Source organism: Hyaena hyaena, unplaced genomic scaffold (assembly GCF_003009895.1).
Source record: "Hyaena hyaena isolate Hyena2069 unplaced genomic scaffold, ASM300989v1 scaffold_123, whole genome shotgun sequence".
In the NCBI taxonomy this organism is placed as follows: Eukaryota; Metazoa; Chordata; class Mammalia; order Carnivora; family Hyaenidae; genus Hyaena; species Hyaena hyaena.
Window position 1 is genome coordinate 3,258,490 of NW_024080756.1, and position 15,658 is coordinate 3,274,147.

Sequence of the window (15,658 nt, forward strand, 5' to 3'; positions counted from 1 at the left end):
CAGAGTGGCTAAAATGAGCAAATCAGAGAACTCTAGATGCTGGCGAGGATGTGGAGAAACGGGCACCCTCCTACACTGTTGGTGGGAATGTAAACTGGTACAGCCCCTCTGGAAAACAGTGTGGAGGTTCCTCAGGAAACTAACAATAGAACTCCCTTATGACCCAGCAATAGCACTGCTAGGAATTTACCCAAGGGATACAGAAATGCTGAGGCATAGGAGCACATGTACCCCAATGTTCATAGCAGCACTCTCCACAATAGCTAAAACATGGAAAGAGCCTAAGTGTCCATCAACAGATGAATGGATCAAGAAGATGTGGTTTATCTATACCATGGAATACTACATGGCAATGAGAAACAATGAAATCTGGCCATGTGTAGCAACATGGATGGACCTTGAGGGTGTTATGCTGAGCGAAATAAGTCAGGCAGAGAAGGACAAATACCATATGTTTGCACGTATAGGAGGATTAGGAGGAACTTGACGGAGGAACAAGGGGGAGAAGAAGGGCGGAAATGGTGGGGGAAAGGGAGAGAGGCAAACCATGAGAGACTCTTGAATGCTGACAAAAACTGAGGACTGATGGATGTGGGGGGGAGGGGGGGATGGGCATGGAGGAGGGCACTTTGGGGATGAGCACTGAGTGTTATGTAGAAACTAATTTGACAATAAACTATTTGTAAAAAAAAAAAAAAAAAAAAAAAAAGAAAGATCCTGTTAATTTTAGGGTAGATTACCCCTATGCACCACCAGCATTATGTCAACTTGGATAGATTAGTGCCCATCCTCTGCTCTCCAAAACCCTCTACCGGTTTACTTGAGAGAAAGAAATCAAACTCTTTACTGTGTTGGGCTTGAAAACCCAACCCAAACATAATTTCAACTTTTGACAATTATTTAAAACCGTACAACAATTATAGACTGGCTACTATGGTTCAGAGGCTCAAAAAAATTTTTTTTAATGAGAAGATATTTACTTTTTAAAATGATGCGTCCATTTTATGAGATTTAACTTACTCTGCAATAAAAATAGATTATAAGGTCCCATCTCTACAAAATTATCATACATAATACACAGATCATTTTCAGGATCAATTAGAATTCAGGAGAGTATATTTGACATTTAAAATACACTGAATAAAATTCTATATTCCAGGATAACTGAGAAAGCTTTAACTTCATCAGAAAGAACAATTATCACTGCTGACAAAAATCTGGAATTTATGGGCTGACTGTCTTGATCCCAGTTCCACTCTTTAATTAGACTTTTAAATTAAATTTTCAATAGCCTGCTTTTAAAAAAATATGTAACCCCCCCAAAAATATGTAAATCCATGTTTCTCAGAAAAATTGAGTTCAGAATTTTTAAAATAATCCTGTACTTTTTGGCTTTCTTGTTATATTCATTTTGAGTTAAAATAGACTCTTAGTTTACATGTCTCTGAATCATAAAGAGCCCACTGTACCACACAGAGATGAAATGCTGAGTTACTCTGTTTTATGGGATTAGAAGGTATTAAAAGGGCAGATTCTCCAAAGTTGTTATCTGTCACATTCAGCCCTGACTTGTCTTATACAAGCGATGGTATTACCTAAGAGAAATAAAGAAACCACTCTACCCAACTCAGCCAACATATGACCTCCTTTTTTCTAAAAAATCTAACTGGGAAGGTCAGCAAGGCCCTAAGCTGTGGACATGAACATTCATGACTTAGAGAGGTCTAAATCAATGCCCCCAAATAAAAATCATCCAAGACCGTAAGAGATGTAGATAAAGACGAAAACCATTCCTCAATGACGAATGCTAACTCCAAACTGGACTACACACAAGGTATGAAACACACATGTCTTGTTGCCTGGATGGAAAGCATTAGAACTAGCAGCTGGCCATCATATCTCTGGAAGGATCTGGCTTACTGGGAAGAGACCGACAAGTCACACATGTTCACAGGTCAGCTCTGCTCCTGGCTGAGTGGTGGGGGCGGGGGCACATGGTGAGTGGGTGGCGGGGGAGCAGGCTCCGTCAGCTGCAGGTGTTGAGCCGGATCTGAAGCACTTGCTAAGTGGAGCTCCCCTGTTTGCTCTTGATGGGCGTGGAGATGTTCCAGGGTTTCCTTGGAGAGTGTGATTACGTGCACCGGCTCAGCCTGTGAAGGCTCCATCTGGCTCTCAATCATATTGAGGCCCTGAATGTGTTCCGTTTGCTCCTGTTGGGCTGAAAGAATTAAATTCTGTAGTTGTTCTGGCTGCTGTGTGAGCAGTGTGAGATTAGCAGCCTGGTCTGCGGTCATATTCTGAGAACTCTCTGCGGTGACAATGCTGATTCCTTGGCTAGGCCCAGGCATGAAGTTGATGTTATGTACAGAATTGGTCACAAGAAGCTGGATTTCCTGCTCTCCTGATGCAGAGAGCTGATAGGGCTGCAGCTGAAGGATATTCCTGACCTCTTCAGTGTTGTTACTGCCAGCCACGCCGCTGCCATCTGACGCAGGTTTCTCTTTGCTGTGGATTTTCAAGTGAGCCTTCAAGTTGTCTAAGCGAGCGAACTGTAAGTTGCACTCAGGGCAGGAGAAAGGCTTTTTGCCCGTGTGCAGAATGCAGTGTCTCCTCTTGGCACTGGAGTCAGAGAAGGATTTGCCACATATGCCACAGGAGTATGGCTTTTCTCCTCTGTAAGAAAATACACACTGTATCTTAAAAACAGATCTGTCTGTTACTTCCTGATAAGGAGAAGAAGTCAAGAAGAGAGGAAAAATTAACTCGACTGGGAATCATAAGTCATGGGTTCTTCTACTAACTTAAGGAGTCAGAGCAAGTCCCAACTTGCATGGGTTTTAGTTTCTAATCCTAAAAGAAGAGGAAAGGGTGGAGGTGGTATCTGAGTAAGGGTGGTGGATGGGGCTGGGTTAGATGTAATAAAATTTTATGATTCCATAGTCTGTATTTCAGATAAGAAAGCAAATATTTATATATCACACATAAAGTTCCTTTCTGTTTTTAGTTCTCATTGCCAACTTTATTTCTTTTTTAAAGATTTTAAATTTTAAGTCATCGCTATATCCCACGTGGGGCTTGAACTCACGATCCCGAGAACAAGAGTCCCATGCTCCACGGACTGAGACAACCAGACATCCCCTCATTGGCAATTTTCAGACTCTTGTGGCCAATTAAGTATATATAGATGGACTTCAATTAAGTATATATGATGGATTTCACTATTAAAAACTTGAGTAACCCTTGTCTTAGAAGAACTACTAAATCAAATCTGGAAGCTGTGTGAACAAAAACGTTTATTCAGAAAACAATAAATTTAATTATTTACTTTTGACTGAAGAATTTAAGCTTTGGATCAGTCCCCAGCCCAAAAATAAAAGTTCAAGAAATGAAATCAAACGTGCAGACTTTTGCTGGCCAGAGCCAGTTTTCCCGATTTTTGCCTAAGTGGGGCAAAAATTGAAAAGATAACAGTAAACTACACAGAAGGTTCTACCTGTGTAATAATCTGGGGAAAAGGACTGTACAGGTAACATACGTCACCCGACTGAACGCCAGGGTTGAATGAGGACTCCCATATGAGAAAAATATCTGCAAAACTTTACCTGTGGATTCTGATGTGGGTCTGAAGAGAACTCTTTGCTGTGAAAGATTTGCCACAGATTTCACAAGTAAATGGCTTCTCACCTAAAAACAGGAAAGCATTTAGAAATATACATCCAACATGAAGCAAAAAGGAATAATCACCCCCACAGTTTCACCATATAAAGAAAAAAAAGGCGATACCACTTGATTCCTCAACGAGCATGAAGGAATTAAGCCCTTACCAAGCACCTACTCCATACCTGAGCACCGTGTGCTAAGAGCCAAGAGGATGCAGAGCGAGTGTAAGATAGTTTCCTTTTCTTACAAAGGGAAACAAGGAGGTACGTGATCACACACGGGAAACAAGAGGACTCACCACAGTTACTCCTGTACGGTCCCACCCTGAGATCACGCACAACTGTCACGCCTTCCTGCTCCGTCAGGTAGCCCTGCTGACCTCCCTAAGGACCCCGGTCCTCTACGGTGGCTTACGTACTATCGACATTTCTACCTACCTTCCAGCGTATCCAGAATCTGACCACCTGTCACACCTCCACCGCCACCCCCAGTCCAGGCCCAGGACTGTCTCTGCGGCAGCCGCACAGGTCTCCCCGCTTCTCTCCAGCTTCCCTGCTGCCCCCAAGTGCGGGGACCACAGTGACCCTGCCGGCAGTCAGATCATTTCACACGTCTGCTGCAAACACTCCAAAGGCTGCCGGCTCCCATCGGGGGATAAAGCCAAAGCCCCAGGGCCAGGAGGCATCCCAGATGGGTCGCCACACTCGGTCCTTACCCCTAAACCTCTCTGACCTCACCAGGTACTCTCCCTTTGCTCGCTGCTCGGGTCCCAGGCATGCTGGACACACCCTGAGCAAGTGAGCGAGCGCCACGCAGGGCTCCAGCTCCCACCAGGCATCCCCCAGCATGGCTCCCCTCAGGGCCTCTATCCCTCTGCACTGCCTTCAAGTCCCTGCTCAAACGACATTTACCAGGAAGGAGACTTCCTCACCACCGAAAGCACTGTCCCCTACCCCTAACACTCCTTAGTCCCCTCCTCCGAATCAGTTTTCCCACGATGCTAACCCCACCTTACACACTGTACTTGCCATTTATTACCAGTCTCTCCCATTTTTAGGAGGAGAATTTGTGGGCTTGTCCACTCCTAGTACTCTAGTGCCCAGAATCAGGCCTGGCACACTGTTCCAGAAATCCCTGACGAATGAATGAATTTCACAGGGTGGAAACGAAGGCCCACCCATGACCGGTGCAGGCTCCCAGAGGAACTCCACAAAGCTTCAAGAGCATTTATTCAGTGTTAGACTGTACGCTGCACATACTACCAACAGACTGCCCCGTCCTCCAGAAACAAAATTCAGTGGTCCTAATGCAGGCAAGGGAACTATGAATTTAAAGAAAAGCAAGAACAAAATCCCATTGAAGTAGGTAGCAGCAATGGATAGGGCACTCTGAAGTGGAGGTCAGCCAGGGAGCCTCCCTTCCACAGCCTCTACTGGAAAATGCATGCGACACATTTCTCTGAGCTCCATCAGGGCAGAGGACACTTGTGCCAGCTTGGGTGAATCTGCATCTTTGCATGATCACCTCTCACCAATCCAAAGCCAGGCCACTGCCATTCTTTCCATAGCTTCCCAAACCAGAATCAGGGCCCACACTGTTTGCAGTTTGTTTCCAGATTCAAAGACTGACTACCTGCTTGTCATGGAAAGTTCTGTGTGGGAAACATTAACAATGTTCACACTACCGTTCAATGCCATCTGGGTTTACAAAATCTCAGAAAGTCCTTCTATTGCCTGTTTTAAACAATGGAAATTCTTTTTTTTTTTTTTTTTTTAACATGTATTTATTTTTGAGAGAGAGAAAGAGAGACATAGCAAAAAGTGGGGAAGGGGCAGAGAGAGAGAGACAGAGACACAGAATCAGAAGCAGGCTCCAGGCTCTGAGCTGTCAGCATGGAGTCCAATGTGGGGCTCCAACTCACCAACTGTGCGATCATGACCTGAGCCAAAGTCAGATGCTTAACCGACTGAGCCACCCAGGTGCCCCTAAACAATGGAAATTCTTTCTAGGAACATACGGTCCTTCAGAATATATCCGGACTGGACCACCTATGACCACGTCCACTGCTACCACACACTGCTAGCCCCTGATTAGTACAGCAGCCTCCTAATGGGTCTCTCCACCCTGTCTCTCCCCACAGAGAAGCCGGAATGATACTATTAAAATTTTAAGGCACCTCCTATCCCTGCTCTTGTTAAAGTCCTCAAGCTCAGAGTAAAATCCAGTCTTCACCGTGGCCTCCAACATTCTGAAACCTGAGTGCACACACTAGAATCACTGAGGAAACTTTTACAAATAGGTCCAAGGCTCTACCCCAGGTCAGTTCAGTCAGAATCTCTGGGGTTGGGACCAGGCTTTTTCTTTTTTAAAGCTTCTCAGGTGACTGAAGTATGCAGCTAGGCTGAGGAGCCCTGTGTTATACAAACTCGTTGCCTCTGCTATCCACCTACCCAAGCCCTCCTACCTCTACTGCCCTGGCTTGGCCTCAGTCACAACTGCCTCCTGGCATTTCTCTGGCAAGCTGGAAACCGTTATGTTTCAGGGCTTTGCACCTGCCATTCCCTCTGCCTGTGATGCTCCTCTCCTGGACAGCTACAATGACTGGCTCGCTCGCCATAGCATTCAAAACAAATGTTTTTTTTTTTTCTTTTTAAAGCCTATTTATTTAAACAATCTCTACACCCAATGGGGGTCTTGAACTCATGACCTCGAGATCAAGAGCCGCATGCTCTACAGACTGAGCTGGCCAGGTGCTCCTGCTCCCCAGAGCATTTAGATTATCTATCCAAGGTGTCCCCTCATCAGTGAGGCCTTCCCACACAAGTCCTCATGTAAAAGGGCAGCTTACCTTCCCATGTCATGCCTCCTTACCCTGCATTTAGCTCTTCACAGCACTGAGCCCCACCTAACATGTTATGTAGTCATTTATTCTCTGTCTTCCTGGGTCAAATGGTAGCCCCTCAACAGCAGGGGGTCTGGCCACCCCATTCACTGATGTTTCCTCAGGGCCTAGGTAGTGCCTAGGTACCCAGTGCCTGTTCTGTAAATATGTCTTAAATGAGTGAATTAAATTTCACAGAACCTGTTCAAGCTAACCATCTATAGTAAGAATGTATAGAGATCCATTTCCACAGAATGCCTACCCCATGAGATACTTATTTTAAGAAAACAAATTAAGGAGAAACTCTTTGTGTTTGGAGAAGAAAATGTCCAAAGCAGCATAAACCAATCTGATACACGTGCCCTGTTCCATCCTGCCTCCTCTTTATCCCTGGAGCGGATTTTCCCAGAGGTGGCGATGCTTACGATGCTTACGTTATAACCACTGGTGCTGGGGGAGGAAATGGAAGACGCTCACGCCCATGCTACCTTTGTGTTTGTTTCATTTTGCTTCCTTTTCTAAAAAATAAAAATGATCTCCGTCATCTCCCAGGCTGAAGTACACTAAGAGTGAAACACAGAACCAGACTCAGACTTGTAAGCCACCTCAAAGTGGATTCCGCACAGAATGGTGTTGACAGCCTTCCGCCTTGGACTTTTAGATGACATCATAAAATTCCCATCCAATTTATAATAAATGGTGCCTGTGGAGGGAGACTCGACCTCACTCTCCTAAAAGCATGAAGTGCACCAGAGAGAATGGACGAGACGGCAGTTTTACCTGTGTGTGTTCGTAGATGTTTCTTTAGCTGAGACACATCCATGAATTTGCGATGGCAATGGCTGCATTCCGGTAATGAGTGGCCTTGTCGCAACAATAAAAAAAGTGTCAGTGCATATATGCGCTCTCTCCCTGCATTTCTTCAGTGATTTGTGTTAAAGCACTTCCCTGAAAAATAATCACTTTAAATATGGTACTTTAATAAAACAACAGTAATTTTGTTACTAATTTGGTAACAGTTAATATTTTCCTATGTACCTCAACTCACTGCTTGGGACAGCTGGGATTCTTCGGTTCTCCCTCAACATAATCTCTTTCTTCCCTGGAAAATATCGGTGTGACTGTGGCCAACCGATCTCAAATGTCGCTCTCAACCCCTCATTCATTTCTTATCAGTTGAGAGGAAAAAAAGGCAATGGACAGAGCTAGGCAGGAGAGGGCCTGGACGGACAGCTATGGGGTAAGGAAGCTTCTGTCTAGGCACCACTAAAAACCAGTCAACTGGCACCCTCGTAGGCAAGTGGCACTTCTGAAAGATGTCCATTCTGTTGTGTTTCTGTGTGTGGCACCAAAACTGTAGTACAAAAAATTTTAAAAATAAATCCCAAGGTAGTGAGAAGAACACAAGGAAAGGACATCTAATTTAGATCGCTTTTTAAGATTCTTTCCCTACATACGAATTCATCTTCCACTAGTGGACCCTGGGGTTTCAGAAGTAATTTGTATTTGCATTTCTCTCCAATCAATCAAAATCCAAATTTTCTCTCACTTTATTGTACCTGTATGAACTCGATAATGGCTCTTTAGTTGTCTTTTCTGGCTAAAATACTTTCCACACTGATCACAGGTAAAAGACTTCTGTCCTGCCAAATAAAAAAACAAAGACACTAAAACATGCATAAACTGTAAAGAATTAGAATGCTCACTGATAAAGTAAGTAGCACAGTGGGCCCAGGTCCCCATTTTCTATGAATGATACAAGTGGACTTGCCTACCAACCCAAATGCCTTCAGAGTCCACCACAGGAACAGAAATGTGCAAAGGTATATAAGGCAATAGGGAGTGGTGGAGACTGGGGTAGAAGTGGAACGCTCAAGCTTCCCCCAAAGTTGCCAAATTCTAAATTCTGGGGGTTAAACAAATGTCTGCACATTGAGCCCCCGACAGCCAGTTTATAAGCCCTAGTTTTAAGACTCAATGCTGTGCAGAATTTTTTTTTTTTTGATGTTTTATTTATTTCTAGGAGAGAGAGAGAGACAGTGTGAGCAGGGGAGGGTCAGAGAGAGAGGGAGTCACAGACTCTGAAACAGGCTCCAGGCTCTGAGCTGGCAGTCAGCACAGAGCCCGATGTGGGGCTCGAACCCACGAACTGCGAGATCATGACCCAAGTGAAAGTCGGACACTTAACCGACTAAGCCACCCAGGCACCCCAATGCTGTGCAGAATTTTAAACTACGGTCTGGCAAAGGCACAATTCTGTTGTTCATTGACACTGGGGGGGGGGGGGAGGGAGGTGACACCAGGCTGAAAAAAGCCTTTTTTGATCATGGTAACGCCCACCCCAGAACCCGGTGGCAAGTGGCCCTGTGGCGCTCCCCCAGCTACCTGAATGCAGGCTCATGTGCTCCAGCAGCGAGTGCTTGGTGGTGAGAGCCTTGCTGCACACAGTGCAGGTGTAGGGCCGCTCACCGGTGTGCATCCGGGTGTGGACCTGCAGGGAGTGCTTCTGGGCAAAGCCTTTTCCACACTCATTACACTTGAAAGGCCGCTCCCCTGGAATAAGAGCCCCAGAAATACAGGGTAAGCAAGGATATGCACATCTTTCTGTTTCCTCCTAAATTAAAATGACAATAAAGGGATTTCTCTTTAGGGCGTACAATCAAAAGGCCCAGGAACTAGAGAGAAAACATCAGCAATGACCTCTGGCAAGCCGGAACAGACGAACCCAATGCCAGCAGTCAGAAGGGCTGAGACACAGTCTAAGACACAGCCTCCACAACGCTCAGGAATTGGCGGCCCAAGTGATCTCTGAAGATGCGGGTGAGGACCAACGACAGTCTGTTTCAAAGGTACTAGACCCCCTAGAGGACTGGCCAGCTCCCCAACAAAGGCCAGAGACTGTGCTCTGGAGAGGGTAAAACAGTCTCCGGGCTGTGGGTCTCCAGGCACAGTGGAACGGGACTGTCCCAGGGACAGTAAGTCCAAGTTTACTTTTGGAGTGATGAGGCTGTGCCCAGCCTTCTTCTCTGCTCCTGCTCTAGACAGGAATGTCTTCTGGAATGTGGTGGGCCAGGGTGGGAGGGCTGCAGATGCGATGCCAGGTGACAGTGAAGAGGTGGGGTGCAGCCACGCCCCCCCATTTCCCTCCCCCGTGAGGCCGTCATCTACAGGCCTTCTCCAGAACTAAGGTAACTTACAGTCAACTGTTCCAACATAGGATTAAATATGACTTCTAATTAATTAATTATTTAATTTTATTGATTGATTTTTGAAAGGCAGAAAGTGTGAGCAGAGGAGGCACAGAGAGAGAGAAAGGGAGAGAGAAAATCCCAAGCAGGCCCCTCACTGTCAGTGCAGAGTCCGACCTAGGGGCTCAAACTCATGAATTCTGAGATCGTGACCTAAGCCGAAACCAAGAGTCGGATGCTTAACCGACTGAGCCACCCACACACCCCAAATATGATTTTTAAAAACCCACCATTCAGGAAAGGCCTTAGTAGCTGAAACAGATACCAAAATAAATAAGAAAAAAAAGCAACTTGCAAAAAACAGAAGTTGCCCAAGGGGAAGAAAACATTAAAAACTAGTAAACAAGAGGCTGATGTTATTAATGTGGTCACCATGAACCAAAAAGACGATTCACGATAATAATTTTAAAAAAGGGGGCGCCTGGGTGGCTCAGTCAGTTAAGTGGCAGAGTTCAGCTCAGGTCATGATCTCAGTTCATGAGTTCGAGCCTCACATTGGGCTCTGTGCTGACAGCTCAGAACCTGGAGCCTGCTTGGGATTCTGTGTCTCCCTCTCTCTCTGCCCCTCCCCAACTTGCGCTCTGTCTCTCAAAAGTAAACATTTAAAAAAATGTTTTAAAAAGGAATTTAGAGAATAAAAAGGGGCTTCTAGAAGTAAAACAGTAGAAATAAATCTTTAAGTGTTGAAAGATAAAAGGGAAATCTCTCAGAAAGTAGAGCCAATAGTGATGGGAAATAGGAGATAAAGACATTGGAGGATGGGTCTGGAGGTTCAACATCCAGACACCAGGGAGTTCCAGAAAGAGAGAGCTCAGAAAACCGATAGGAGAAATCATTCCTGAAATACTTTCCAAGAATTTTCTGGAATTGAAAGACAGAGTTTCCAAACTGTATGGATCTACTGTTAGCCACCGAAATGGACAAAGACAGACACACATGCAAGTGATTCACTGCAAAATTTCAGAACACTGGGTGCAAGAGGGAAGATCCTACATGCTGTTCTCCTTAACAAATCTTACAGAACTATTTAACTCTTTAAACTAGCCTCTATTACAGTTTAACAAATATTTCCGAAATGTCTACCTTGTTTAAAGAACCAGATTTCAAGGTTTTCAATCTATCCTTCAAACCAAGGCTCCAATTAAATCAGAAGCTTTAGGGCTGGTGCCCAGTCACTGATACATGATTGTAATGTGTGGCCCAGTCACACTAGATGATTCTAATGTGTGGCCCGGGAGCACCTGGGTGCCTCAGTTGGTTAAGCGTCAGACTTCGGTCTAGGTCACGATCTTGTTCTGGAGTTCAAGCCCCACATCAGGCTCTGTGCTGACAACTCAGAGCCTGGAGCCTGTTTCAGATTCTGTGTCTCCCTCTCGCTCTCTGCCCTTCCCTCATTCAAACTTTCTCTCTCAAACATAAACAAACATAAAAAAAAATGTTTAATGTGTGGCCAGGATGAGAACCACAGGGCTAGATGCTGGGTCAGATGACAGCAAGGTGTGGGAAGAGGAGACTTAACTACCGGTCCCTATACTTTAGCTTACAATAACCCAAAAGAGAGTGAGTTAAGTGTTTAAGAGAGGGCTCAGAGGAGAAAGGGATTTCTGCCAGGACTGCACTGTCCAATATGGTGCCATTTAAATCAATTTTAAAAATTCAGTTCCTCACATGTCAAGTGCTCAAAATCACACGTGGCTAGTGGCCACCATACTGGACAGTACGAATACAGAATGTTTCCATTTTCACAAAATGGTCAATTGGCCAGTGCTTGGTTAGAGGGATCGAATAGAGGACAATCACAGCTAGACAGCTGAGTGAGAAAGCTGTCCAGACAGACCTGGGCAAAAGCACAGCTGTGGTCAAGATGGACAATGTTCAAGAATCAGAAAGCAAAGTAAATCTGGCTAGAGTGTGATACCTGGGCATAAAAGCCTTGAACCAACAACTCCAAATAAAAGAAGAGGGTTCTACAATCAGGCTACCTGAGTTCAAAGCCCAGCTCGGTCTCTACATGGATGACCTGGGTGAGTTATTTCTAGGACTAGGTCTCTTCATCTGTACAATGGGGATAGCATTCCCTACCTCATAGGACTGTCGTGAGAATTAAACGCAGTAACATGTATAAAGGCCTTATTATGATGCCCAACACACAGAAGTTGCACAATAAATGAAAGCTATCATTGTCATCATTACTCTCAAACATGTTCTAGTAAGCTGCGAAAGTATAATTACCCGTGTGGCTCCTCTGGTGGATTGCCAAAAAGTGATTGTACTTAAACACTTTGCCACAGTCCTTACAACAGGCCTCGGGGCCGCCGGGGCGCTTTCTCCTTCCACAGACCCTTCTGGCTGAACTCTGGTCATCTTCGTCCCCAACAAGTTTGTAATCTTTCAATTTGACAGACCTCCGAATCCTCCGCTTGCTGTATCGACTCTGGCTGTCCTGCCCGTCCTGGGTCTTGGGATCACAATTCTCATCTTTTTCAGCGGGCACTTCCTCCCCTCTACCTGGCTCACAATCGTCTGTGTCTTTTGCTGGACTCTGATCATTGTGTACACCGCTGTCCCCCTCTTTCACCACAAAGTTATGTCTATTTTGAACTGAATTGTTTACTCTCAGCTGTATTTCTTCCTCTGGAGCCAGTTGTGATTTCCCCTCCTGCAAACTGTTGACTTTTCTTGGCCTTCCCCGTTTCCGCTTTGGAGGATCGTTTTTCTTATTAGAAATAACAACCACAGGGGTACCAGCAGTGCTCAAAGTCGTTGGCTTTGGGGAGCTATGATTATTCTGGAAATCTGTGTAAGCCTTTACCAGGTCATAGACTTTTAAGAACTGAGCGGTAGCCAGGACCTGTTCTGTACTTTTCTCACTGGCCTGGAGACACCCCGTGTAGATAAATTCCAGGAGCATACCAAACGTGTCGGCAACCATGCCTTCCAGCATATAAATGGACTGACCAATCTCGCCCTCTTCAGCAAACATCATTGAGAAGTATTCACTACTGGCAGCAAGTAAGGCTTTGTGAGCCCGGAAATGCACATTCTCCACGATCAAAGTGATGTCACAGAGAAAGCCTTTCTTCCGCTGATCCTCGAAACTGGCCAGAACAGTGTCACTGTGAGTGTCTGAGTGTACGACAAGCTGCCCAGAAGGCTCTGATGATGTTTCTGCCATTTTCCTTAGAAGCCAAGCAGCACGAAGCCTGAAATAAGAAAATAATGATTAAAGACAGGGAAGCATCCTCTCACAAGCTTATTCCTAGCCCAAACAAACCTACTATTCACTTCACATTGTTAACTGAATTTTACCACTTGTCACTTTCAGAAGTCGATTTAAGAAGAACTGAGCTTGGGATTCTCATCCTTGTACTGTTACCTAGTTGGGCGAGTCTCCAAGATCCATGTTGCTTCTCAGGGTCTGTTTTCTCCTCTGTAAAATGAAGGAATGGAAATCAACCATCTCTAAAGTCCTTTCCCCAGCACCAACTTTCCATAGTTGCAACACAGAATCAGAATGGGAACTACAGTGTCTCGATTTCACGCATTAGTAAACATTTCGTCTGTGAAAGCATATAAAAGGGACCAAGAAAATTACGAAATGAATCTGGGGGTAGCTGCAATGAAATAATAACCTAAGGCGCATCGGGCCTCGCTTCGGAAGGATGGCACGATCGATCGCCCAGGCTGGCGGCAGACAGCGCGCGGAGCTGCGGGCAGAAGATTCCCCCGAGACCCGGGCCCGCTGAGCCGGGAGCAGGACGCGCGGGAGGCCCCCCACTGCCGGCCTGGGCGCCTCAGGCGGGACAGGGGAGCATACGGCTGGGCAGCACTCACCACGGCCCCGGGTCCCGCGCCCCGGGACAGCGGGCTCAGGTGGACCTACCTGTCGGGGAGCCCAGCGGGGTCCGGATCGCGGCCGGCCCACCCGGCTGCCGGGCTGGCGCACCCGAGCCAAGGCCGCCCAGGCCCCCCGCTCCGCAGAACCCGCCGCCGGGGTGCCTGCGTCGCCCGGGCTCCTGTCCCTGCGCCGCCGCAGCCACCGCCAACCCGGAAGCGCCGGCGCCGGGAGCCTGCGCGCGGACGCCGGACCACGTGGCCCGAGGAGGCGCCCGGGGCGGGGCGGGGCGGGGCGGGGCTGCGCCGCCCGGAGATCCCGGGCAGGTCCAGCGTTTGCGGTGACTTGGGGGCGGTGGATGGGGCGTGGCGTTGTCACTCGGCAATTATGGAAGTTTTATGTCATCTTAGAATCATCTCACCGACACCTTAATCAGTTTTGTCTCTTCCCAGATGCCTAAGCTCACGTTAAGGTCTCCAGTGCGCGAGGAGTGAATGAAATCGCCTTTACAATCAGTACCATTATCATTATCGTCATCATGTAATGCTAATAATTATTATTATGTGCCTCTTAATTATCTTTCACACCTGGCTTCTCCTTTTCCTTCCACTTACAGTGCCTAGTCCAAGGGGGTGAAGAAAGGCGCCCTATCTAGTCAGACAGATCTGAGTACTGAATAATCGTGGGCAGATTGCTTATCCTCTCAATCTTGTTTACCTTACCTGTAAAATGGAGGTATTAACATTAGTGTCAGCTAGGCTGGGTGCACAAGATTAGGTAGGTAATGGATTTGGTGTCTGGTTTAATTCGTATCTATTATGATTAAAATTGCCATTATCGTTACTCAGACCAGCCTGGCTCTTTTAAAATTTTACTAGTTTGTATCACACTAGCCCCTCTCTGAGGTGTTCCCTTTGTCCTGAATTGCCTCTAAACCCCAGGATTTATGAGGTTGCACGTAGGATGGGGTGCTCTGCCTGACTTCTACATCAGCAGAAAGAGAAGTCAGTCTGAGGACCAGCTGGCCCATTACTTCTCACTGTCAAAGAATTGCAGGAGAAACCCTGCTCTTGCCGAGGCCCTCAGGCCAACAGGCCAGGATAACTCAGGGCCCAGTTAAGCCCCACACTCCCAATGCCTGTTTTAGTCACTGCCCACTATAGCCAAGCTCTGTAAAAGGAGGTGGGTCTGGGGGATCTTTCAGCATCTGCCACTCATCGCAGAGACTTTGTTTAGGCTCCATATCGACTTTTCTTGAGATATTTGTTGTTCTTTTTTGTTATAGCCAGCTCTACCTTCAGTAGACCTTCACCTATTATTCATCCGACAAACATGTATTCAGTGCCTATTAAGTGCCAGGCTCTGTGTGTCAGGTGCTGGGGATACAGCAACGAGGCCCTTGCCCTCATGAGGCTTACATTCTACTAAGAGGAGAAAGGACAAAAATACAAGTAAACACATAATATAACTTTAGAAAGTGTTATGCTTTGTAAGGACTGATGATGAAAACTGGCAGGGAAAGTGAAGTTAGTAGGGTGACATTGAGCTGAGATCTAAATGATATTGAGCCATCTTTTATATGAAGATCTGGAATAAAAGCGTTCCAGGTAAGGGAAAAGCAAACATAAGGGCTCTGAGACTGGACATGAGCTTGCTACTTTTGAGGGACAGAAAGGCCTGGGGGCGCCTGGGTGGCTCAGTTGGTTAAACGACTGACTTCGGCTCAGGTCATAATCTCATGGTTCGTGGGTTCGAGCCCCACGTCAGGCTCTGTGCTGACAGCTCAGAACCTGGAGCCTGCTTCCAATTCTGTGTCTCCCTCTCTCTGTGGCTCTCCTCCCTCATGCTCTGTCTCTGTTAAGAATAATTTTTAAAAAGTTAAAAAAAAAAGAAAGGCCTGTGTGCCTGGAACATAGTCAATGAGGGGGAAGGATGGAAGGAGATGATGGGAAGCAAGGTTGTCAGATTTTGCCAATAAAAACATAGGACATCCAGCAAAACTTGAATTTCAGGTAAACAATGAATAATACAGCA

At 46.2% G+C, this 15,658-nt stretch overlaps 1 protein-coding gene across 4 annotated transcripts; it reads right to left on the reverse strand.

Moving 5' to 3' along the window:
• Positions 1–1,098: 1,098 nt before the first annotated feature.
• ZBTB24 (zinc finger and BTB domain containing 24) lies at positions 1,099–13,817 on the reverse strand. Of its 4 annotated transcripts, XM_039237386.1 has the most exons (8): positions 13,673–13,817; positions 13,166–13,219; positions 12,022–12,992; positions 8,927–9,094; positions 8,101–8,184; positions 7,322–7,405; positions 3,603–3,684; positions 1,099–2,673 (listed from the first exon to the last, which is right to left on the reverse strand). In XM_039237386.1, exons 3-8 carry the CDS (start codon positions 12,962–12,964, stop codon positions 1,956–1,958), a joined length of 2,079 nt encoding a protein of 692 aa, XP_039093317.1. In that variant the 5' UTR covers positions 12,965–12,992; positions 13,166–13,219; positions 13,673–13,817; the 3' UTR covers positions 1,099–1,955. The 4 variants fall into 4 exon arrangements, 3 of the variants coding, with proteins under 3 accessions (XP_039093317.1, XP_039093318.1, XP_039093319.1); XM_039237387.1 differs by lacking the exons at positions 13,166–13,219; positions 13,673–13,817 and adding an exon at positions 13,099–13,149; XR_005529338.1 differs by lacking the exons at positions 1,099–2,673; positions 3,603–3,684 and having other exon boundaries at positions 7,323–7,405; positions 8,101–8,179.
• Between the last annotated feature and the right edge of the window lie 1,841 nt (positions 13,818–15,658).